General features: G+C 40.1%; 1 protein-coding gene across 1 annotated transcript in view; it reads left to right on the forward strand.

Annotated features, from left to right (window-relative positions):
• Positions 1-24,341, forward strand: part of LOC138748914 (interleukin-17 receptor E-like protein) — a 34,366-nt gene that overhangs the window by 6,852 nt on the left and 3,173 nt on the right. Inside the window, exons 5-16 of the mRNA XM_069909836.1 lie at positions 5,524-5,638; positions 7,408-7,452; positions 8,564-8,703; positions 9,414-9,482; positions 11,422-11,476; positions 12,346-12,509; positions 13,835-13,879; positions 14,296-14,353; positions 15,777-15,925; positions 17,835-17,900; positions 20,781-20,838; positions 24,012-24,122. Coding sequence (XP_069765937.1) covers positions 5,524-5,638; positions 7,408-7,452; positions 8,564-8,703; positions 9,414-9,482; positions 11,422-11,476; positions 12,346-12,509; positions 13,835-13,879; positions 14,296-14,353; positions 15,777-15,925; positions 17,835-17,900; positions 20,781-20,838; positions 24,012-24,122 — 1,075 coding nt within the window. The remainder of the gene's footprint in view (positions 1-5,523; positions 5,639-7,407; positions 7,453-8,563; positions 8,704-9,413; positions 9,483-11,421; positions 11,477-12,345; positions 12,510-13,834; positions 13,880-14,295; positions 14,354-15,776; positions 15,926-17,834; positions 17,901-20,780; positions 20,839-24,011; positions 24,123-24,341) is intronic.

Below are 24,341 nucleotides of genomic sequence, written 5' to 3' on the forward strand. Positions count from 1 at the left end.
GAGATGTGCTTTAGGTGTGATGTGGATATCGTAACTTTTGTCCATTACACCTGGCGAGACCCTTCTGAGAAGACCTGGGGGACATTACTGAAAAAAAATTACAAAAGTGGATTTTCCACAGGATCCAGAGTTGTACCTCCTGGGGGATATTGGAGATGTACAGTTTAGACTGACCAAGCGCCAAATTTCATTTGTAAACATCACCTTGGCGGTAGCCAGGAAGTGTATAATGGTTTCGTGGAAGTCTGACTCCCAACTAAATACCACATGATGGAATATGGAAATGCAGAGTTGCATTCCCCCGGAGAAAATCCCTTATAAATTAAGGAAGAAACATGACACATTTCTTGGAGTGTAGCAACCTTATTTGAACTATATTGGCACTCAGATGGATTAATCCACCCTTTCTAGAAATAAATACAATAATAATCAGTCTCCAGTTGGAAAGGGAATGTAACTAATGAAACAGGATATGGCACAGATGACCTGCCTTTTTCTTTTCAGTTCTTTTCTTTCTTTTTCTCTATTTAGGTTTTTGTAGAGGTTGATGGCCCCATTGAAGTCTGTATTAACATAAATTACTTGATAGTATATTAAATTTTATGTGGGAGGGTGGGGGGATGGAGGAGGGGATAAATACTAATTGTATATATCCAGGAATGTGGGAAAGATTGAATGGTTTGTTAAGTTTTGAGAGTCTATGAAAATCATAAATAAAATATTTAAAAAAATCAATTTTTAATAGTATTTGTAATGTCAGAGACATTTAGATGTTTTAACAGCTGCCACAGTTGGAGTAGAACTTGCTGTCAAATCTTTCAGAGGTGATTGGGTGGATGGGGTTTCTTTATAGCAATGTTGAAAGCCCTGCCAGTTCAGAGACTATACTGCTCTACTTGAAAAAGACACTCTCTGCAATCTTCTGAGAAGTTTATGTGAGGGTGTGTGCTGGCAACATCTGACAATGCACAGGTATTTATTGAACACAAACAGGAGAATCAATGTATAACAAGCTGGAGTAGGCAACTAGATCTGGGTTACAGGAAGGATGAATTAGGTTGGGCGAAAGCCAAAATTCAGATGAAAAATGGAAGACAAAAGGAGGAATTAAGTTATGAAAAAAAGCAAAATGTTTTAAAGAAAGCTCTAAGATCTTTTCAAAATTTGACACCTGAAGGAACGAGAGTCTATATTTATCATTCACTTTATTTTTTGGGTTGGCATAGGCCCTCAAATATTACTCTACCATGTCTAATCCGGCATTTACCATTACATATCTTTCAGAGCTCTGACTGCATATCAAATGCTCAATGGCTCTGCCAAACTCTCTTTGGAATTTTCTGCTGAAAATTATTTTTTCTTCCTTCTGGGAAACCTGGCTCCCACTGTTGTATTTGGTCTTGCATTTCTGTCTGCCCTCTCCGCAGACAGAAGAGGTAGAGTTCCACTGGCCCTTGCCTTTCACCCCACTCACCTCTGCATTCAGTGTGTCATCTTTTGCTACTTGCAACTTCTCGTACCCCCCCTCCCCACCTTTCTGCTCTCCAGAGGCGCTACTGTCTGTAACCTCTAACCCACTCGTCCCCTCCCACCAGAAATTCATATCCCCTAACATTTTCCCCTCTAGTCCAAACATTGCCTGGGACAGGCATAATGAGTATTTTTTGTGCGATAATAAATTGATCCAAATTTGCACTGTTTGGAACATCCTGAACATATTTAGATCCAGCTCTATACAAAAACATAATCAGCTGAATTACATAACCAAAGATGGAGCAGTACCAAAAAAAAACCATGGCTTTACGCCAAAAATCATAAGATGGGATCTGACTTCATTTGTTTACTAAAATTGCACTATCATTTTCCCTGTGGTAAAATTTAGAGATTCGTCTGGAGTTCTTGGTTTGATTTTGATACGAAGATCTAATTACCACATGTTTGGAAAATTAACATCCCAAAACATAGCATTGACATTGAGCTTTGGAAAGAGGGCTAATTATGAAGGTTTAAGCCTTCTGACAGATTTTGTGGTACACTTTTACAGATGAATGAATCATTGCACATTTCAACAACAACTTTAGATGTTGATAAATGCCATTGCTAAATGAGGCTTGGATTTTTGCATGTCAACAGTTCAAATTGCAGAATAACTTTTCTGCATTGAAATTCTTTACAGTATACTTTCATTAGTCATGTCATTGTTTATTATGAGGAAGCTCACCAAATGCCAATTTGGCACTGTTAAAAGTTGTTGGATTAAATTCCTGTGTTCTATTATTTGAAAGAAGGTAATCCCAAGTTATTTACAAGTTAAAAAAAATCCTGAAGAGAATTTGGTGACATTGCCTCAGTGAAAGATCTGCTATTTGAAGATTTCCCTGCTTCTTTTTATTCTTAATCATTTGTAGCCTTGCAGAATATTTTATGAGCAGACTCTGCAACAAAGAGGCATTCAGTGGAAGTTGTGCTGAGGGGTCTGTAGAGTAGACAGCAGACCCTTGGGTCATGGGGAGTGAGAGGACGTGGAATGTACAAGACAAAATGTGCAAAAATTGGAGAACTTTGCAAATGACAAAAATGGAAATAGAAATGGTGACATTTGAAAATATACATTGGAATTCTCGTCAGACGGGGAAAATAAAATAATGTTTGAATGCTATTGGCACATTCCCATCTACAACAAACCCTTCGATACAGGGTTGACAATCACTTGGTCTCCTGTTTAATGTTTGTTCATCATTCAGTGATCAGACAGCAGATGAGGATCAATGCAGACCACTCTTCCTGGGCTATTGAAAGAACTTACCAATTAGTTTTGTTGTATTTAAGAGCATGTAAAAGGTGCAATTTCATTTGACACCTAATAGGCAGAACCTTCCAGACCACGGCAACCTGTTTAGCTGCAGGCTTGAAATATTGGTTACCCTTTACTTCCTATAGATGTTGCGTGACCTGCTGAGTTTCTCCAGTACTTCTGTGTAATGCTTCCCTATCCTTTGTTATTTACTAGGCTTTGGTTTTGTGTTTCTAATTCAACCACCAGTTGAAATATTTTTCCCTCATTTAGACCACAAGACCATAAGATACAGGAGCAGAATTAGGCCATTCTGTCCATCGAATCTACTCCACCATTTCATCATAAGCTGATCTATTCTCCCACTCAGCCCCTTCTCCCTATAATCTTTGATACGCTGACTATTCAGATATCTATCAATCTCTGTCTTAAATACACCCAATGAGCTGGCCTCCATAGCACCTACAAGAGCAAATTCTGGAGGTTCTCCTCTCTCTGACTAAAGAAAATCCTTCGCATCTCTGTTTTAAACAGGCGTCCTTCAATCCTGAATTTGTGCCCTCTTGTCCTCAGCTCCCATATCATGGGAAGCAACTTTGCCATGTCTACTCTCTCCAGCCCTTTCAACATTCGAAATGCTTCCATGACGCCCTCCCTCATTCTTCTGAATTCCAAGGGGTAAGGTCTAATAGCCGTCAAACATTCAAAGTTTTGAATTAAATTTCCCTTTAATCTTTCTGAGTTTTTCTAGCGATTTGAAGACTCCCATCTATATTCTCATTTCATTGAGCTTTTATTTTTGCATTAATGATGCCCAACTTCAAGATTAACAGAGATTTATAGATGTTTCGAAAAGCTACCTTACTTTTTATCTATCCCCTCTAGTGTGGATTTTTAATTTACTTAAGAAATTGTCCTGCTGGCTTTAAACCAATTAGTTTGAGGGAAATTAAAGTAACAATGACAGAAGGCTCTCAGTATAATTGTGCCACATTCTTTTATTTTACAATCTATTTTAACATGAATGCTCTAAAATATAGTTCCAGCCTAATATTTATATTCTTACTGCCATCACAGGGGTAATTGATATATTTTTGGGGGAACCATGTATTATTAATAGAAAAAAATGTCTAACATGTGTTGAGGGAAATATTAGGGGCAATTTCTTCTCACAGAGAGGTAGGAATATGAACAAGTTGCCAACTGAAGTGGAGAATGCCAGCTCAATTTTAGCATTTAAGAAAAATCTGGACGGGAGGAGTAACATGGATGGGAAGAGTAAGGAGGGATATGGAATGGGTGGTTGTGAGTGGGAATAGGCACAATATTGGTTTGGTACGGTATAGTAAGGCTGAGGGGCCTGTTTTCGGAGCTGTAATATTTTATGGTTCTGTTTCTGTCTTGGAAATTTGACTTAAATCATGAACATTCAAACATGTCTTGTGTAACATTAAATCAGCGTTCATTTTGTTACATTTTTATTGGAATCGATAAATAATTGATAAATATGTTGCAGTTGGGCGGCATGGATGGCGAAGCAGTTAGCGCAACGCCATTACAGTGCCAGTGACCGGGACCGATGTTCGAATCCCGCACTGTCTGTGAGGAGTTTATATGTTCTCCTTGTGCCTGTGTGGGTTTTCCCTGGGGTCTTTAGTTTCCTCCCACCATTCAAAACATACTGGGGGTGTAGGTCATTTGGGTATAATTGGGCAGCATGGACTCGTGGGCTGAAAGGGCCTATTAGTGTGCTGTATGTCTAAATTAAAAAAAATAATTTGTTGTGTTCAAGTTCACAGCAATGTGGAAATAGTTGATGGAGAATAAAAAAGGTTGAATTATATTACATTGTGGAGATTATCTTTGACTTCCCTTAAAAGCAAAATATTAAAGAATAATTTATTTGGAGATATTGAAAGATTAAAGGATTTAATTGCCAAGATTTCCAGAAACTATCTATCTTAATGGAGAATTGAGACCAAGGAGACATAACCTTAAAATTTTATAGTTTGATCATTTAATATTAATATCAGAAAGTGATTTTTACAGAAGAGGAATCTGGATCCACCTCCCTGAAAGCTGCTTGACTTGGTCAATTGAAAAATTGTATTTTCTTACTAAACAAGGGTCTTGAGGGATGTGTTGGGAGGTAAGTAAAAGTAGTTAATTGTTGATTAAAGAGAGCCTTGATAAGTGGCTGACAACCATATGGTTGGGTGGCTACCCCCTTCTCTCTTTTCCCCTCCAACGATCTTCCAGTCATGACAATTGACTGATAATCTAGATCTGAGAATGTCTAATTTAATCTTGGCAAATAATCTGCTTCATAAAGTTTAAAAAAATTCCAGTCTAAGTTTTAAACCAACAAAAAGTTGTAATTTCCTTGCTCTCTCTCTCTCTCTCTCTCTCTCTCTCTCTCTCTCTCTCTCTCTTTCTCTCTCTCTGGTCTCCTTGGAACTTTTACTATACGCAGGTTAAAACAAACTCAGAATTGTGTTTTCATGAATGTTTGAACCCAGTGTTGTCTGTAAAGAGTTTATACATTTACCCTGTTTCTGCGTGGGTTTCCTCCCACCCTTCAAAAACTCAAGGAGGTTGTAGATAATTTGGGTAGCACAAGCATGTGGGCCAGAAGGGCCTGTTTCTGTGCTGTTTGTCTAAATTTAAAACATTTAAATTTAATTTAATTTTCATCATTACCTGTAACATTTGTAATTCTTTCACTGCAGGTGCTAATTGAATATAATTGCTTCAAAACCTCGATAGCTGAATATAATTCTGTGATGATTAAAACAATCCCTCACTATTGTGATGTCCTTCTAATGCAAGAGCACAGAGGGGAAGGTAAAAATACATGTGGTTCTCTGCACTCTTTAATGCTGCACTGAATTATTTCTGATGTGATTGTTTTTTTTACTGCATTAATGATGTGAAAATTGCAGAACATGTATGGTTTATGGCATTACTAGTTGAATTTTGTACAAATTAATATTTAAAGTGTCTTTAAAATTAAACTGTAAAAGCATCAACGGTGAATATTTCAAAAAGCATAATCCCAGGAGTTATTGATAACATAGTGTTAAAGAAATAAATTAATTTATATTTTAGATGTGTTATTTTCACTTCAGGAAACTATCTGGAATTTGAAGAAGCAGGGACAGAGTCCTGGAGTAGTACATCAGGGAGATTGGCCATTCAGCCCCACTCACCAAGGGGCCACTTCCCTCCAAACCATTGCCATCCAGGGATCTGTACAAATACAGTTTGAACCTTGTAATTGTATCCACCACCTGCTGCTTTCTCTAGTGGCTGGTTGTGATCGTACAGATTCTATCACCAAGGTGTATATGTACAGATGGTCGTGTAGGATGACTGTGATTGGCTGAGAGTGTCGCCACACCTACTGGCAGGTCTTCAAGGATTGCTCCTAGCCAGGCCAGGTCATTCTGGACTGGTCGACCTACTTGTGATACGCTCCAGTCTTTTAGTTAATAAAAGCCTTGATTTGGATCAACAAGTCTTTGGTTCTTTCGACGCACATTACACTGGTTCCACATACTGTTTGGAAAAACTTACCCATCAGGTCACTTTAAAATACCGCCCCTCTCATGCCTCACCAGTGCTTTCGAGTTTTGGGACAAAAAAATGATCACCTTTCACATTATCTATGTGAAGTTTGAAGGAAAACTACAAGTGTTCAGTTTTTAAAATTTCACACCAATTAAGAAGGCTCCACAGCTGATGGCAGTTTAATAACAGCCATCAAGATCTTCCCCTCAGAAATAAAACCGGTGTGGGAGACAGTGGATTGATGTGCCGTGGCGGGGTCTGTGGGAGGGCTAGATAGGAGGAGGTGTCCGAGAGCTGCCATCTGGCCAAACAGGTCTTGTTTTTTCACGGTCATCCCCTCAGCATGGATAATGTTCCTGAGCCTCCTATTATTCAACCTCCAAAATAAAAATAATAATTTCTTTAGACCAGCCTGTTTGGGGAGAAAAAATACTGGAAAATTATTTTGCTTTCAGTCTTTTAACAACAGGAGTTCAGATTCTCATCCTGCCGTTCAGCTCCTTCTAATTTAAGAGAAACTCCAGACCTCTTCAGTCCTGCGCTGTTCTCCTGCACCCCATCTCTCACCTAATCCCATCGCATCCATACGTCTCTCAACCATGGGATCTTAAAATGTTCCCGGTAACCAACCACTCCAGCACCTTGCTGCCTGCTCCCTTGATGGATAACCTCTGTCCACCTGGCATTCAAACCTTGCCCCACTAGTCAGTTATAAACATTGGAAATTAAATGAATCCCAGAAGTTGAGATGAGATGAGATGAGAGAGAGAGAGAGAGAGAGAGAGAGAGAGAGAGAGAGAGAGAGAGAGTGAAAGAGAGAGAGAGAGTGAATGAGAGAGAGAGAGAGAGAGAGAGAGAGAAAGAGAGAGAGAGAGAGAGAGAGAGAGAGAGAAAGAGAGAGAGAGAGCAAGGAAATTACAACTTTTTGTTGGTGCATTTAAAACTTTTTAAACTGCATTTTTGAGTGGAAAAAAAAGCATTGATTTAAATTTTATAGTTGTACCTAAATTCTTGTGATTAACTGATATTTTCTCTGATTTTAGATTGTACAGATAAAGATGTTGGACAAAATATCCCATCTTGCAGAGGTCTCGTAATGATCTACTACCTATTACTAGTCTAATACTATAATACCATTCTAAAATTTAAGTTGTGCTTGGATTTTTAATTACTTTATTTAATTTCTGATGTCGCTCTGTTATATTCATTTTCACAAAGAGTTGATGGGGAATACCGTGATTATAGACGTGTAATAGTCAAATTTTGTGGACCAATTATTAGGATAGAATTTAGGAGTTGACGATTACATGCATACTACTTTTGAATGTGGTAAGTACCTGCATTGTTCGGGGCATCGGCAGCTCAGATGGGCAGGCGGCCAGGACCGGGTGGTAAAAGTCTGCGTTTGGGATGTCGGGAGCTCGGATGAGAGGGCGGTCGGGCCTAGGTGAGAGTCCTTGTCCGGGGAATTGTGAGCTCCAGTGGCCGGGTGGCCGGGTCCTGGGTGAGAGTCCACGGTCAGGGTGTCGGGAGTTCAGATGGACGGGTGGCAAGAGTCCCTGGTCGGGGCTTTTAGAGTTCCTGTGGGTAGATGCTGGGTCCTGGGCGAGAGATGGAGGTCGGGGTGTCAGGAGCTTGGATGGGAAGGCAGCTGGGGGTAAAAATGGGGGGGGGGAAGAGGGGGGGGAGTCAACCTTTACGTGCAGTTTATGGAAAATAACCGATTTTGGGGCCAAAAATAGGGGGTTGACTTTTACACAGTATCGACTATTACAGCTTGTATACGCTATGTACTTTGGTCTCTGTTATCAAGCATATAGTTTTGGTGGGGATTTTGATTTTGTTTTCATCTGCTTCCCTGTGCAGAGAAATACATGGTTGTGGGTTGGTGCCTCATAATATTGGTATGCTTGGCATTTAAGTATGGGTCAAGGTACGCAGTTAAGGATAAAAATAAATATTGAACTGAGAGGTGGCAAAGAATGATAAAACACATAAATATGAAAACGTTAATCTCTCAAAAATCACTTTTCATAAGTATGAATTATATTTTTAAAGCTGTATATTGTTCATCGAAGATAATTTTCTGTTAACTTTAATTTTCTTCACAAGACTAGAAAGAGCTGTTGATACAGAAATGATTTGGCATTTCAGATATAAATAACAATTTAATTATCATTACCTTGTACTTTATTTCAGTTGGTAAATTGGACTATGATATAGACAAAAGCACGAAGAGATTATCAGTCCGCGTTTATGATTTCCTTGAAAATTATGCCTACCATGTGCGTTTATGCCTCAAATGGTTTGTGTGCGAAGATTTGGGAACCAGTTCATTGGTAATTGTTTGCTGTCTTACTTCAAAATAAATTCCATTTCTCATGAAAAGATGGGATACAAAGTGTCTAGGCAGACTGATTTGGAGGTTTATGCAGAGTGGGGGGATCTCCAACCCAGGGCTACCTGCTTTCATTCTGAGCATGAGGGATATTTGCAGTTTGTTTCCATGATTAGCTTGTAAGATGGATAATGTCGTCTGGTCCTTCTAGTTTTAGAATTAGCAGAGCCATGTTGTCAGTAGGTTAGGTAATTGAGAACCTCCAATATCAAAAATCCCAGTCAACTAATACCTGAAACAGAAAAAAGCATCGGGAGCAGGCATTGGCCAAAAGACCCCTTGAGCTCCCTGTTTGGTTCAATAAAATCATTACGGATTGGCTGATTCTATCTGAGTTACAGAATTATAAACTCTGAATAACCAGCTACAAATTCCAGTGAGGCCTTACTAATGTATTAAAGGGGGGGTGGGGGGGGATTTTTTTTTTCTTCTTCTGGGAAGCCCTCGAAATCTGCCTTAACCCTTTTGCTTGCATAGATGGAAGCAGCCAGAACCTCTGGCAGATAGATCATGGATGAATCTCAACACATCCAGGTTCATCACCAGGATTTCTCCAGGGTCACCAATTTCATGGGTATACTTTTCTTTCAGCTGTTGATAATTTATAATTATTGTGAAATTACTAAAAAAAACCCATATTTTCTTTTGCAGATTGCGATAGGTGACCCCAAAAATGTCACTTTGCCATACTCTCAGTTGTTGCCCTGCCTCTGCATTGAGGTAGGACTGCTGTTATGGTGTGCTTATCTGAAAACTGTTTTGTGTGAAGAATTGAAAGTGCTAAATAAACTGCTTACTGCATGAGATGGAATTTGAATCTTAAAAATGTCACCCCAAAACCAGGGGTCATTTTATATGCCAAGTCGAAAATCCAAACCTTAATATCCCGTGGTTTAGAGTGTCCACAATTGCAACGGAGAACAGCATAAAACACGTATAACTCCTACAGTCCTACCACTAAATATTTTTCTATTGAAACTTAAGCTTGGGAAGCTGTATTAATAGTAATGTTATATTAAAACAATAAAAATGTATTATAAACCTGACTGGCATACCTTAAAATAACAGTACAGCAAACAAAACTAACAGTCACCATTTGCAACAGCCTGACGAACAGTAAACAATTAGTCAGGGTCCCAGGGAGCTTTCTGCTCACACTGCCTGATCAAGTCAATCACAACCACCAGGCACCGGTACTTTTAAACTTTCAAAGACATGGTTTCTAGGAAAGCCTCAAGTTTCTAATATAATATAGATAAGTAAATCAGTCAATCAGTTTCAAATAAATGGTAAAATTATACTCTTTTACTCCTGTAAAAGAACCAATGCCTAAGTGACGTCACAAATGTTTATGTTACACCAGCTGATGCATATTATGGTAGGTAATTGGGAGTATTTTGACATTACTTGAAATGAATTGGCTAAATTTTAGATAACCGAGACTGTGTTGTTTAGTAGTGTGCTTAACAGCATTATTCCACTGGCCAGTGGGATGGTTGGTAAAGGATTATTGGGCAGTAAGCTCTCAGCAGAAGTGCCAGATGGGGTAGTCTTACACAGCAAGTGTAGCTCAAATCCTACATTTTAAATGGAAATTCTGGTGGTCGTCTTGTACACTGGCATATGTACAATAATGGCATAGAGTGCGCTGAAACTATAAACATAATCAAATATATTCACTATTCGAATTTGTTGAAAGGATTCAGAAAATTTATTTTCATTTTTCCCTTAATTTAATTTTGTGTTGAACAATTTTACCAGTTACTGGTAAAATAGTACTATCAAAATTTGTACGTTGTCTAAAATCCTCGTTTGTGGGAACTTCCAGGCACCAACAGGCACTTAACTTTGTGAAGGAGGAACAGAGGAGGTATAAGCTTTCCATTTCTAACCCCCATGCCTCAACTTACCATTCCCTCATTGTTGACCCATGCATAAATATCCTGATCTGAAAAAGTGAGACTCTGCATTGTGAGTTGTAATTTCACTTTATGGGTGAACCAAAAAAAAGGCTCTGTCCATACAATAGCTGAAAAATCTTTGACAGCTGGGCAAAGGCATGCCCACAATATTTACTGGCTATTAAACTAACAGAACCTTGGAATGCTTCTGAGATTCAAGAGTATTCAAAAATGTTTTAAAATTAAAATTATTATTAAAAAAACATGATCATTAAAATACTTTAAGCCGTTTTTTAAACATAGAAAACATTGAGACAAACTAACAATTAAAAAAAAATCATTCATGCCTTTCTCTATTATACATGTGTCTCTTCATTCAAAGAGTTTCTCACTGGTGTGTGTGTTCAGTTGAACGGTTCACCTTCCACCCCTAGAATCCATGACCACTCTCCTTAGGTTTCCTTCTATTGCAGCTTTGTTTTCCATTGTTAATTAGTCATAGGGTCATTCAGTATGGAGCAGGCCCTTCGACCCAACTTGTCAAGGCTGACCAAAATGGTCTACCCACACTTATTCTGCCTGTTTATAGCCCATATCCCTCTAAACCTATCCAATCTATGTTTCTCTTTAACCTTTTCCTTAAACTTTCCAATAGCCCAGTCCAGACACTCACCAGCATAACACAAATTATTTTGTGTTTTCTTTTCCTTTTGAGAACTTTGAATAGTGTTATAGTTACAATTCTGTTATATTTCTAGGGCTGGTCAGCACTTCCAGATGCTAGGAGAAGCCAACTTTGTCCATTTACAAACTGTAAGTCACAGGCACATATTAAAGTTATAGTTTCTTTGTGTTTTTTTTAATTCAAACAGTGCAGGGGCAAAATTGGACATGGGTGGTAATTAAGACCAACACCATCAATTAAATGGAAATGGTCCCATTGGAAATGAATGACTACCCATGTCTGATAGGCAAATTTTGCTCATTCATCAATTAGTTCTGACTTAGAGTCTTGACAAATATTAAGGTTCTTCAATATTTTCTTTGTATCTTAACAAAAGTTCTGGATGGAGAAAGCTTTCTGCTGGTGGCTTGTGCCCACATACCAATGCAACCTGATCAGACTTAACAGGGAGTTTAAAATAACAGGGAGTTTTAATATGGATGAGAAGAAGATGGAGGGTTATGGGCATTGTGCAGGGAGGTGGGACTAGAGAGGGGTGTTTGGTTCGGTGCGGACTAGAAGGGCCTAATGGCCTGTTTCCGTGCTGTAAATTGTTATGTTATGTTATGTTAGACAGGCCCATCCAAAACAACTTTCATCTATATTTTCTGTGATCTTTCATAATGGTTCACAATCCAATTTGTTAACATTAACCTTGCTCTACCTTTTAATCTTCCAAGATAAAAATTATTGCTATCGTTAGCTGGTGTGCAATGAATTTTTATCACATATTATATCAAAGCCAAAGATAAAGATTAGGAATGATTAAAATCATTGTGAATTAAATGATCTAGTTTCCTTTAAATTTTATGACAATATTTATTTCCTCTGTGATGGGAATGTAAAACTATCTCGGATATAGTGCCTTTCTGGGGAAAAAAAATGATGAGTGGGAGTAATGCACACACAAAATTTTGACAACTTTTTCTTCAACCCTATGTCCAATAACTCATCTCAGATACAGAGGAACTCTGGAATGGCTTGACGTACAATCACAATTTGCAGGAGTTGTCATGGAAGTCATCCTGTCCCATTGATGTTGATGTCAACCTCTGCTGGATGAGTGAAAGCAATGAGGATTGCACTGATCTTCAGGACTCCTTCCACAAAGGACAGCACAAGGTAAAGGCTTAAAATTAGAAAGTAAATACAATGCAATGAAAAGATAATGGCAAATCTCCCAATGATTTCCTCTTGCATCTATTTGGGATGGTCAAGCCCAAAATGTCGGTTCTGTATCTTTGCCTTTGCGTCTCCTAACTTCTCTAGCATTTTGTGTTTCTACTGTTTGGTAGGGTAGAAAAGAGGAACTTGAATGTATTGGTGGATCTGCTGGTAACTGGAGGACAGATATTTGAGAATAATTTCAAAGGGAAGAATTATTCAGCTTTAAAAAGAAAGATGATGAACGTAACACTGTCAGGAGAGAATCTGGACTGGTGAGGCAGTAGCATTATGTGCGATGCTGCCATACTGCCTTGGTCATCACTGTCCAGCTTTGTAGTTTTGAAGTAATGTGACTAAAATGAAATCATTGTTTTCAAAGTAGGAATCATCCCCTGAAATGATCCAAAAAGTGTATGTGGCATCAGACAAAATGTCTTCCCCATTTCAGAATTTCTTTTCAACGTGTTGCTTTCCTTGTGGCCCTTTGCAATAACCACCTCCTGAATTATAATCCATTTTCATCGTAGAGTCACAATTATAGCTTGTACAGCGCACCAATGGCCACTTAAGCCCACCAAGTCTGCACCTGACATCAAGCATTCATTTACACGGACCCAATTTTAATCTCCTCATGTTGCTGTCAACTCTTCCTACATTCTGCCATTCAGATACACACTGGGAGGCAATACAGTGTCCGATGGACTGACCAACCCTTTGGGATGTGGGGCTAAATAGAGGGCGCCGGAGGAAACCCATATAATTTTGGGGAGAACAGCAAACATCAGAAGGCAAAATTAAACCAGCTGGAGCACCATGCACCTGCGTTGGAGGGAAGGAGATAAAGTTGCAGTGATAGAGAGGAAGGGTTCAGTTTCCACTGTGATTATCTGTAGAATGGCAAATAACACTGCCTCTGTGGCGCACACAAGAATGGAACTTTTCACGTGATGAACAATTTGAGATCCTAAAAGCATTCATTGCTGCAAAAGTAGTTACTGGACCTAGACATTGAATGAGTAAAGGCCAATTTAAGATTCATGTTAGGAACTGTTCCTTCTATAAAAAAAGGAATTAATACGTGGAATTAACGATGGAGTAAAATTCTGATAAATCATTGCATACTCCAATTTTGGAAATTTATATTCATTCTGAAGGGATGAACAAAGATGAGTTGTATCAATTTCCTTATCGAGAGCTTATTTTTTTTTGTACTTTTTTTTGGAAACAATCAAAAGTTAATTCTTGTAAGTAACAATGGCTTCAATTTCTTTGTTGAATAGGTCACATATTCACGTATAGAACCACATCCAAAGCTATGCGTAAAGGTAAAGCGTTTTCCATACGTTCATCTTAGCTTCCAATCAAAATGCCAGCTGCTTTTCTTTTCTAACATGCCCAGCCAGAGAAGGCTTGCTTACATGTTGTTGTTCTTTCTGCCACTGGATTTTCAAGATCTGTCAACTAAGTGTAGGGGTTGGATTAAATTTGAGGTTTTATTGCATTTTTAAATGATTATGATCTGCTTTCTCAACATCTACAGAGATGAGAATAAACTAACAGATAGTTTAATTGCCTTTTAAAAGTGAAAGTAATCTTAACTCTTCTTGAATGCTGGTTTAAGCTCCCTTTGTCCCATTGGTGCAAATGTAAAAATATGTGTCCTGCAAATGTTTGCCATCTTTTTATTTAACATATGCATGTAATCCTAATCCATGTGTGTAATATTTTAAACATTTTCCAGTTTACCTCAGACAAAGGTTTTTGGGTCAGATGTCCTTTTGCTTCTGGATATTTACCAGGTAAATTTACATTTGAAGACAACTTTATTCAGATTTATTGTCAGAGTACATGCATGACATCACATATAACCCTGAGATTTTTTTTTCTGCAGTCGAGGCAGAATTGCCACTTATTGGTAATGCAAAAAAAAACTGTACACAGCGAATACAAGTAAACAAATAAAGAACTGTAAACAGATAATGAATGTAAACCAGTGGTTCTCTATCTTTTTCTTTCCACTCACATAACATTTTAAGTAATCCCTACGTCATCGGTGCTCTGTGATTAGTAAGGGATTGCTTAAGGTGGTATATGAGTGGGAAGGGAAGGTTGAGAACCACTGCTCTAGGCCCAATTGTTACTGAAATATTTTGCTTGAGAAAAATTGTCATTGGCCCATTTCCTTTGGATGTTGTGAAACCGTGCACATAACGTGTCAATCAGGTACGATTAAAACAGTGGTTTTTTTCTTTCCAACCACATACCATGTTGGAAAACTACCCATAATTAGTTGGTTCCTTAGACCTGAAACAAGGGAATGTGTATGTTGTGGACCATATTATGCAAAAGGAGACTGATGAATAAATGAAAAGGACCCATGATGTCCCAAGGCCGAATGTGCAGTCATTAATCAATTACTGTGGCTGATTCGAGTAAGAAAAAGATGGGATTGTTCAAATGGCATGACTGTCACATGACTTCTGTGACCATAATTTTGTAAAACGCTAATAGATCCAAAAACTTAAGGCGTGAGCTTGTTTATATGGAAGACTCTCATGTTATGAGAGCTTTCTTTTCATTGTTAATGATCACCATTAGGCGTCTTTCATTCTCCTTTTATTTGCTAGGTGGAACACCCTTTTAGCAAACTGGTGGTTGTAACTTCTTTTTTGGAACATGTTTAGTGTTGATGACCAGTGTAGAGTACACCTTTGTTCAAGAGCTGCAGTAAAATGAAGCAGCTTGCAAGGAAAGGAGGCATGGTATGTGAGTTGGGGGGGGGGGGGAAGGCTGAGAACCACTGGTTTACTGAAGCATTACCATGCAGAATGGTATCATTCAATCCATTGCATCCACACCGTGTCATGCATGAGAAAATCTGTTCCGTTTAAAGTGTATGCAAATGAGGCTTAACTCAGCCAGGCGTGAGAGCGTAATTGGGTGCCAATGAATTTTCAGCTTCTCCCCAGGTTTTTATTTACCTTGACTTCAATGAGAGCAATCTTTTGCCCTTGGCTTATTTATGCTATCCCACCTTCTCAATGTCCACCACAAAGTAGAGACTCAAGAGACTGTAGCCAGAAAAGAAGGATTACCTAGTTAACTAACAATGCATGATTTGTTTTGGTCACATATGAGGTGAAGTTTGGCTCAAATCCATGTATATAATTTTCATAATCACTCTCGCACAATCGTAACTCATTAATAACTGGTTATTTACAGCGTGGAACATGAGTACTGCTGGGCAACTGGACAACCTGCAGCTGACTTTTGTGACTCAAGGCAAGGCAGAATTCAAGACGGCTCTTTGCAATAGAACTGGACCCAACAAGTGTGAACCAATAAAGGAGCTGATCATTACTGCAAGAACAGTGAGTTGACGTTGACCTGTAATGTCTCTAAGTGTAGTAGATGGAATATCTTGAAAAACTTTAAATCGCATCTAATTGTAAACTTCAGAAAAAGTTAAGGTTTAAAGACCTTAAGGAGGCATAATTACAGATTAGATGCCGAAATGTTTGTACTAGTGAGAGACTCTCGAACAAAGGGACATGGTTACAAGGAAGGGTTAGTCATTTAAAGCAGGTACATAGGAGGTTCTTCTTGCAGAAGGCAATGAATCTCTGGAATTCTGTACCACAGAGGGGTTGTCAAGGCTAAACCTTTGGAGATATTTCAAGCATAAGATGGTTACTTTTTGGGGTCTTGATGAACTGGTACAAAGGAGGAAATAAGGACTGGGACAGATCAACCATGACAATGTTCGGTGGCAGGGCAGGCTTGTGAGTCAGACCAACTCCTATTAGTGGCAAATCTGTTCTTAATTTTTTTTTGTAGCATAAAAAGTGGACAAGCAAATTAGAAATGTTAGGAATCAGAGTTTGGATAATAGATTGGCACAATGTCTCCTCAGATGTGTGAATGATTTGACAGCATATCACATAGTCTATAGAGATGAGAAAGGAATTTGATAGATTAAGCAAAGGAACAGAATTTGACAAATGGAATTTAAGAAATTACGGTGGAGTTAAACGGTTTCTCTTGGTTGGGGAGTTTGGTATTAAAAACACCTCAGCACTGACATTAGAAATACTTTTCTACGGAGAGGCTGGTTGGAGTTTGTAGTCTTCTCGCCGCTCCTCATGCTTGGTCACAAGTTAATATTACAGTTGGGAATTTTGTTCTACAGAGGTACTCAAGAATTTGAAGTAAAACATGTGTCACAGATCAGACATGATGCCATTTGAATGGAGGATCACGCTTCAGTGACTGAATGACTTCTGCTCTGCCTGTGGGAGGATAGAAATGTAATCTACTAGTCAATAGAATTGTGTCACAGAATAGGAAGCTTATAACAATCTAAATGTATTTAATACTTTCAAGGAAAAGAAAGCTGCCTAAAAATCATATTCTACTTTATTTCAATACCTCGCAAATGATAACGGCTGACGCAAAATGACTTTTGCCAAGGACCATTTCTGCAGGGATTGCAGTGCTCATTTTTTTTTAGGTGCCAGAGGTCACCAAAAACAGCAAGAAGGAGGTGCCAGAGCTGCTCCCTGAGGTGCCAGAGCAGCAGTCCGGTGAGCTCTGGCAGCACTGCATCCCTGCTTTTTTGGTCAGCTTTATGTCCCTTTGGAAACATATCTATGTCCTCCCCAGCTTACCGAGTGCTGGTGCGGCTGACGTGATTTCAGCATCAGACTTGCAGCAAGTTGTGTCATTCATTTTTGCTGGAGCACTGCACTAGAAATTAGACCGCATTATCCTTGGATAGTTAGGCCTTCTCAGTGCAGTGGTGGATGAATATTCCATCGAAGTTAACTGCATAGTTCAACCTTTTTGGCACCTCATCACCACCTTCCATAACAATTCCTCCAACCCATTACAAACTGACCCTCTCACCCCATCCTGAGGCTTAGACTCTTGGCGCCTGACGAAGGCCTCGATTTACAATACCTCCCCCGCCCTCTTCCCTCAACCACCGAGTTGATCACCAGCCCCTTTGCCAAGCACCTAAACAGGTGCATTCTGCCAGCCCTCCACTCCCTGATTTCTCTCCTGGGCAGCACCTTTTAAAATGCCTGGGCCTCAGACATAATGGAGATCGATAGCAACAGCACCCCTGGGCTCATTAGAATCTCAAGGCCACTGCATATTGCTCTCTTGTTATTGGGTGTATATTGGCAAATAAGAAGAATTGAAATAGCTTAAGATGTACTCATTTATTTTATGTTTTAATTTTTGGATCAAATAGTAATACACCTTGTTTCATTCCAGATGGGTGTGTATTCTGCAGTTTTCAACTTTCCTTCTGAACAATGTGACAGTGACATTTGTGTGCAGGTACGTAAATTCTTTCTTGAGGCAAACCTGCATCAGTTTATTTTTCCTCTAATTCTTGGTCCAGTCAAGTACTGGAAATAATTGTGATTTTTTGATCCCTTAGTCATGCCTAAGATAAGTCAGGGGGTGTGGCAGATTAGTCTCACGTTTCTTCCTCTTTGTACAATATGACCTTTTCCACACAGGCATCGGGGAGGGGGGGATTGTGAGGTTGGAATCCAGAGCAGGAAAAACAAGTATTTTGTTTATTTTCGGGAGTATAGTGACCTCGGGTAAGGGTGAATTGAAAGTGACTGGGCAAGTTAATGTGGTTCTGGGTAAAAACATAAAAACGTTTGAGGAACACAGTAGGCTTTACAGCATCCAGCCGAGGTAAAGATATATTGCTAATGTTTCAGGCCCGAGCTCTTCAAGGTATGAGTTAAAAAGCATACAGGCATCTGAATAAAAGAAATGGCAATGGCAGGAATACAGACTGATGGACAAAAGATGTTAATTGGATATGGAGAAGAGGCCAGGAGAGAAGATTGATTGGGGGAAGGAGGAGAGTTTGGTTCTATGAATTCAGAGCTGGTGTAAAGGAGACAGAGAGAAAAGGGAAGAGAGAAAGACAGAGCTTCACATGCTCTCCTTCACTTTAACAACTTCCAGTTCCCTGAAGTCAATTGCCTCATCTTTACCGTAGACATCCCATCACTATATACCTGCATCCCCCGCACTGAAGGCCTCAAAGACCTTTGTTTCTTTCTCGACAATAGACCCAACTGGTACCTCTCCACCCTCAACGTCCTCCGGCTAGCAGAACATGTCCTCACCCTCAAAAACATATCCTTTGACTCATCTGACTTTTGCCAAGTCAAAGGGGTATCCCGTCGCCATGGGTACCCACATGGGCCCAGCTATGACTGCCTTTTTGTTGACTTTGTAGAGCAATTCATGCTACAAGCCAACACAGGTTACCCCCCTCAACTCTTCCTCCGCTTCATTGACGACTACTTTAGTGCTGCCTCATGCATGCCTGATGAGCTCGTCAACTTGCATGTCTGATGAGCTCGTCAACTTTATCCACTATGCCGCCAACTTCCACCCAGATCAGCAACTCTGTCCCCTTTCTTGATCTCTCTGTTTCCATCTCTGGAGACAAACTCTTGACAGGTATGTTCTACAAATACATCTACTCCCACAGGTATCTGGACTACCCCTTTTCACAACCTGTACCATGTAAGGATTCCATTCCTTCCTCTCAATTCTTCCATCTCTGTCGCATCTGCTCCCAGGACAAGGTCTTCCATGCCAGATCATCAGAGATGTTCTCCTTCTTCAAACAAAATAGCTTCCCCTCTTCCACCATCAACTCGGCCCTCACTCACATATCCTCCATTACTCTGGCCCCCTCTGCTCCAACGTGCAACAAGGACAGGATCCCCCTTGTTCTCTCCTACTACCCTACCAGTCTCCGCATCCAAAATATCAACCTCCACTGTTTCCTACCACATGACTCCACCACCAGACACATCTTACCGTTTCCTCCATGACTCCCCCATTCACTCCTTCTCACCAATCACCCCCATGGCAACTACCCCTGTGACCACAGGACATGCTCCACTTATGCCCACTCCTCCTCCCTCACCACCATTTAGGGCCCTAGTCCTTCCAGGTCAAGCAACACTTCACTTGTAAATCTAAAGGGGTCATCTACTGCATCCAGTGCTCTCATTGTGGTCTCCTGACTGGGCCCAGACTGGGAAATCGCTTCGTTGAGCACCTCAGCTCTGTCTGCTGCAAGAGCTGGGATCTCCCAGGGGCCCACCCACTTCAATTCCCCACTCCATTCATTTGCTGACATGTCTGGCCATGATCACATGAACTGCCAGAATGAGACCACCTGCAAATTGGTGGAACTATCCTTCATTTTCTGTCTGTACACCCTCCAACCAGATGGCATTAACATCGTCTTCTCCAGTTCCATTAGCCCCTGCCCTCCTCCCCCAACTATCCCTATGTCTCCTTTCCTGTATCTCTGTCTCTCTCTCTCTTCCCTGTTCACTCTGCATCCTTTGCATTCACAGAGCCTACCACCCCCTCCCCGCCCCATCCAACACCTCCTATCAATTCTCATCCTTCCTCTCTCCTAGGCTCTTCTCCATATCCAATTAACACTTTTGTCCATTGGTCTGTACTCTTTCCCCCTGCCCTTTCTTTTATACAGACACCTGCCTGCTTTTTACCTATAACTTAAAGAAGGGGTCATGCCCGAAACATTGGTAATATATCTTTAATTCCAATGGACGTTATTGAGTTCCTCCAGCATTTGTGTTTTTACTACAATCACTGCGTCTGAAGACTTTCATGTTTCACGACACAGTTCTAGGCTTTATCAATAGAGAATAGAGGTATGAAAGCTGGTGCATTTCAGCCAGAGTATTGCATACAATTCAAGCTGCCTCATGGACTTTGGGGGGAACTCAGGAGGGTGAAGAGATTGACAAGAATATTTCCTTGGATAAGAGATTACAGTTTTGAAGAGAGATTGGAGAGTCTGGGATGGTTTCCCTTGGAGGGGAGAGCTGATAAAATAATATAAAATGGGGTATGGATAGTGGGAGATTGTTGCTGCTGCTGGGATGACGAGGAAACAACTCGAGGCAGACTGTATGGTGGAGATGGGTTCCACTGTGGCCTTACTGAAGGAATTGGATGATCACCCAGTGAGAATGGAGTGTATCTCTACCAGATAAGCTCTTCTGTGTGTAAATGGTCTCCCTGTGTAACTGTTCTTCAACCAGAGCTGTGCGTAAATCAGGTTGCCCTAACTTTATTGAAAAGTAATAATGATTTAATCATTGATTATGCAAATCTGAATGATTTTTTTCATGGCAGGGATGGCGGACAGATATAGAATATTCAGTTCGGATACAGATCTGTGACATGATATGCAGTAAGTAGGCGGCTTTTTATTTCAAAAGAGCGAAATTGGTTACCAGTGAAGAAATATGATTGAAATAACTTGGAAACAATAATAACTCTTAATGATATTTATAACAATATTCATACTTCCTGTAATCTGAACCCTTATTAATAATAATCATAATAAATCTCTTTAGTGTTAGAATGGAATAATAACCAACATTAGGAATCTTCATCCTCACCTTATTAACTCTAGTGATGTGATACATTGACTAAATTTGCATTTCAGCCAATGGGGTGAAGTCAAATTTGGTGCTTCTGACCTCATCAAAACCATGGCAAGTCTTCTTGGATAAGGATCATTAGCTAATGAGTAGGTTGCCCTCCCACAGACATATTGAGGACACGGAACCAGGACTTCGCAAAACCAAAACTACAAAAGACTTTTAACTAGGCAAAAAATCTATGAAGAAGGCAGGCACGGCACCAATGTAGGTCATGGTAGAGAATAGATCAAAGTATGTTGCGGTATGTGACTGAACGCCTACTTCTGGTGGTTAATATGTGCAGTTTTGGTCTCTTTACTTGAGAAAGGATAGGCTGGCCTTGAAATGATTCAGAGGAGGTTCATCAGATTGATTATCCTTCAATCAGTAACGTGGGACTGTAGTCATTGGAGTTTAGAAGGATGTGGGGATCTTACAGAAACATATAAAATTACAAAAGGTATAGATGGGATTCTTTCGACTTGCACGTGAGACTAACAGGGGTGACCAAACGTGCTTAACAGAAGAGCCATGTACAATAAACTTTCGATGTTTGAGAGCCTCAAGACATGAAAAAAATATGACATATGGGTAATCCCCGACTTGCAACCTATGTCCATCCACGCATACGACCGAAAAGTTTAAAAAAATATAAAATTTACACAGATTATGTTGTATTTGATAAACGATAATGGATACAGGGCATCTAAGAGCCAAAATGTGCGTATTTACCTTGTTAGGCTGGGCTTAGCCATCTTGGTTTCTGTGCACATGCGAGAGTCTTCGGTTGGCGCATGCGCGGTGAGTTCGTGCATTGAGATTTGGTTGGCACATAAGCGAGAGTTAAGGGCTTAAATTCAATATTGTTGCATTTGTTTCAATTATCAAAAAGTGCACATGTTGTAAATACGTATAATAGTTGAATTTTGTGAACCAATTTTTAGGGTGAAATTTAGGGGGTTGACAATTGCATGTATACTTTTGACTTGTAAGTACAGTACAACTCCGATGATCCGAAATGGTCAGGATTGGGCCCATTTCGGATAAATGGTTTTTTTGGGAGATCTGGCCATTTTCAAAAACAGCAAATCACTTGTAAAACAACAACAAACAAGGGAAGGCTTTTTGTTTAAAATTGCCTTAAAAATGCTTAAAATGTTTAATTCTCACCAAAAAAAAAAATACTGGCCACCGCCAATCACCGACATTTCCCCATTGAAGCTCTGCTCGTGCCTGAGGGTCCTGTTACTGCCCAGGAGCATAAGGTCCCCGTTGGGAGCCCGAGGTCTGCTGCTGCCACCCCCAGGAACCCTATGTCGCTGGTCAGTTCGGCTCCAAAAAATTTTCTTAAAAATTAGAATTTCGGATTTGTTTCGGATATCCTTGTTCATCTAAAGTTTTAAAAAAATATTCGGATAACTGAGGATTTCAGAGAATCTGATTTTGGATAATCAGAATTATACTGTACCTGTCGTTCAGGGTGTCGGGAGCTTGGGAGAAGGTCGGTTTTTGGGACATTAGGAGCTCAGATGGGCAGGAGTCCGGGGCCAAAAATGGGGGATTGACTTTACCTTGTATTGACTTTTACATGTGTAGATAAGGTATATATCCCAAATATTTTCCTTTACAAGCCACGGCCGCTAACACTACTATTGTGAGCACCGGCTTGTACAATTCCTGTCTCAGCCAGCATATTTCTGAGAACTGCACATTATACGTTGAAGAGCCGCATGTGGTTCGTGAGCTGTGGTTTGCAATAGAACTAGGGGAGATTCAGGGGAGGAGATTTCATTCAGAGATAAGGAGGAACTCCCAGAAAATATTGTTATGTGTGGAATTCTCTGACTTTCGAAGCAGTAGAGACTGACTCAATGAGTGCTTTTAAGACACAGATGAGAGATTATTGAAGAATAAAGGAAATAAAGGCAATGGTGGTTAAGTGGAGCTGAAGTCTAATAAATTGATTATTGAAGGACAGAGAAGGCTCAATGGGCCATAAGGTTACTCCTCCTATTCTGCTCTTGTGAAATCTATGTAGATCATCTTAGATAACAAAACGTGTTAGGTTGCGGCAAAGAAGACTAATGTGGGCTGTGGCAGAAAGCAGCACGAGCATAGGTTGTGACAAGTAACGAGACTTATGTAGGTCATGGTAGAGATCCAAATATTTTTAAAAATTGAATGCACGAGGAGAGGAAAATTTTCATCGTCTCCTGCACAGGCCCCATTACCACCTTTGTCAAGGCTGGTCCTGGTAAGTGGGGAAAATGGAGGAAATTGCAATGGGATCCACCTGCCCCTACTCTATTGGTAACTCTGCACAGGATGTCACCAGGCTGTGACAGGGTTCCATTTCTGAGAACCGTTTATGTAGCAGATGTATATAACCAACACTCTGGGCTTGAGTCCTTCATCAAGGTATGAACAAAATGTCGGCAGGTGCCCAAACAGAATGGTGGGGGGGTGGGGAGAGGGGCAGGGGGCCGAGCATAGTGCCAAAGGTAGGAGGAAATAGATGGATAGGGAGGGAAGGCAGTCCAGAAATTGTCGGTCAGTTGGAAATGAACAAGATTGCAGAGAGAGCTGTGATTGCAGAGTGAGTGGGGAGAGCAGCCCCTGAGCTGGCTCCATTGACTTGGTGAGAGAGCAAATGAGTCTGCTCAGTGCTACCATGTGGTGGGGAAATGCAGAAATGCCCTGTTCCCGTCCACACCAAATGCCCTGTTCCTGTCCACACCAAATGCCTACATCCCTGCAGCAATCGACAAATCTATCCTTCTAGTGGCCCAAATGCTCATTCATATGCACAGGGTATTCACAAGTCAGGACAGTATTAGGGATGTACAAAAGGTAAATGGAGTTTGCCGCAATATGTCCTCCTGTATGTTTCATACATATTTGTACACGTGACCTAAAATTGAATTCTTTTCTATTATAGAAGAAAACTTCACCAGGGCTTCTCCACAATTTCTCTGGCCGATGGCAATCACTGCAATTTTGTTGATTATGGTGACCCTGGTGATCATAACTGGATACATACTATTCACAGGTGAAAAATGAATACAAGTGTCAATGCCTATAGCTGTAATACATACTTCATCTACAAACTGGCACATTTTGCATAGATCAAAGTATTTTGGAGATAAATAGCAGATATAATTTATCTCCGGTTTATTCTTCCTGAGGTCTCCAGTTTCCATGGCAATACATTTTTGTTTGTTTATCATTTTAAGGTTTCTATTGGAATTCACAGACAAGCCACTAAAAT

This window comes from Narcine bancroftii, chromosome 13 (genome assembly GCF_036971445.1).
Source record: "Narcine bancroftii isolate sNarBan1 chromosome 13, sNarBan1.hap1, whole genome shotgun sequence".
NCBI lineage: Eukaryota > Metazoa > Chordata > Chondrichthyes > Torpediniformes > Narcinidae > Narcine > Narcine bancroftii.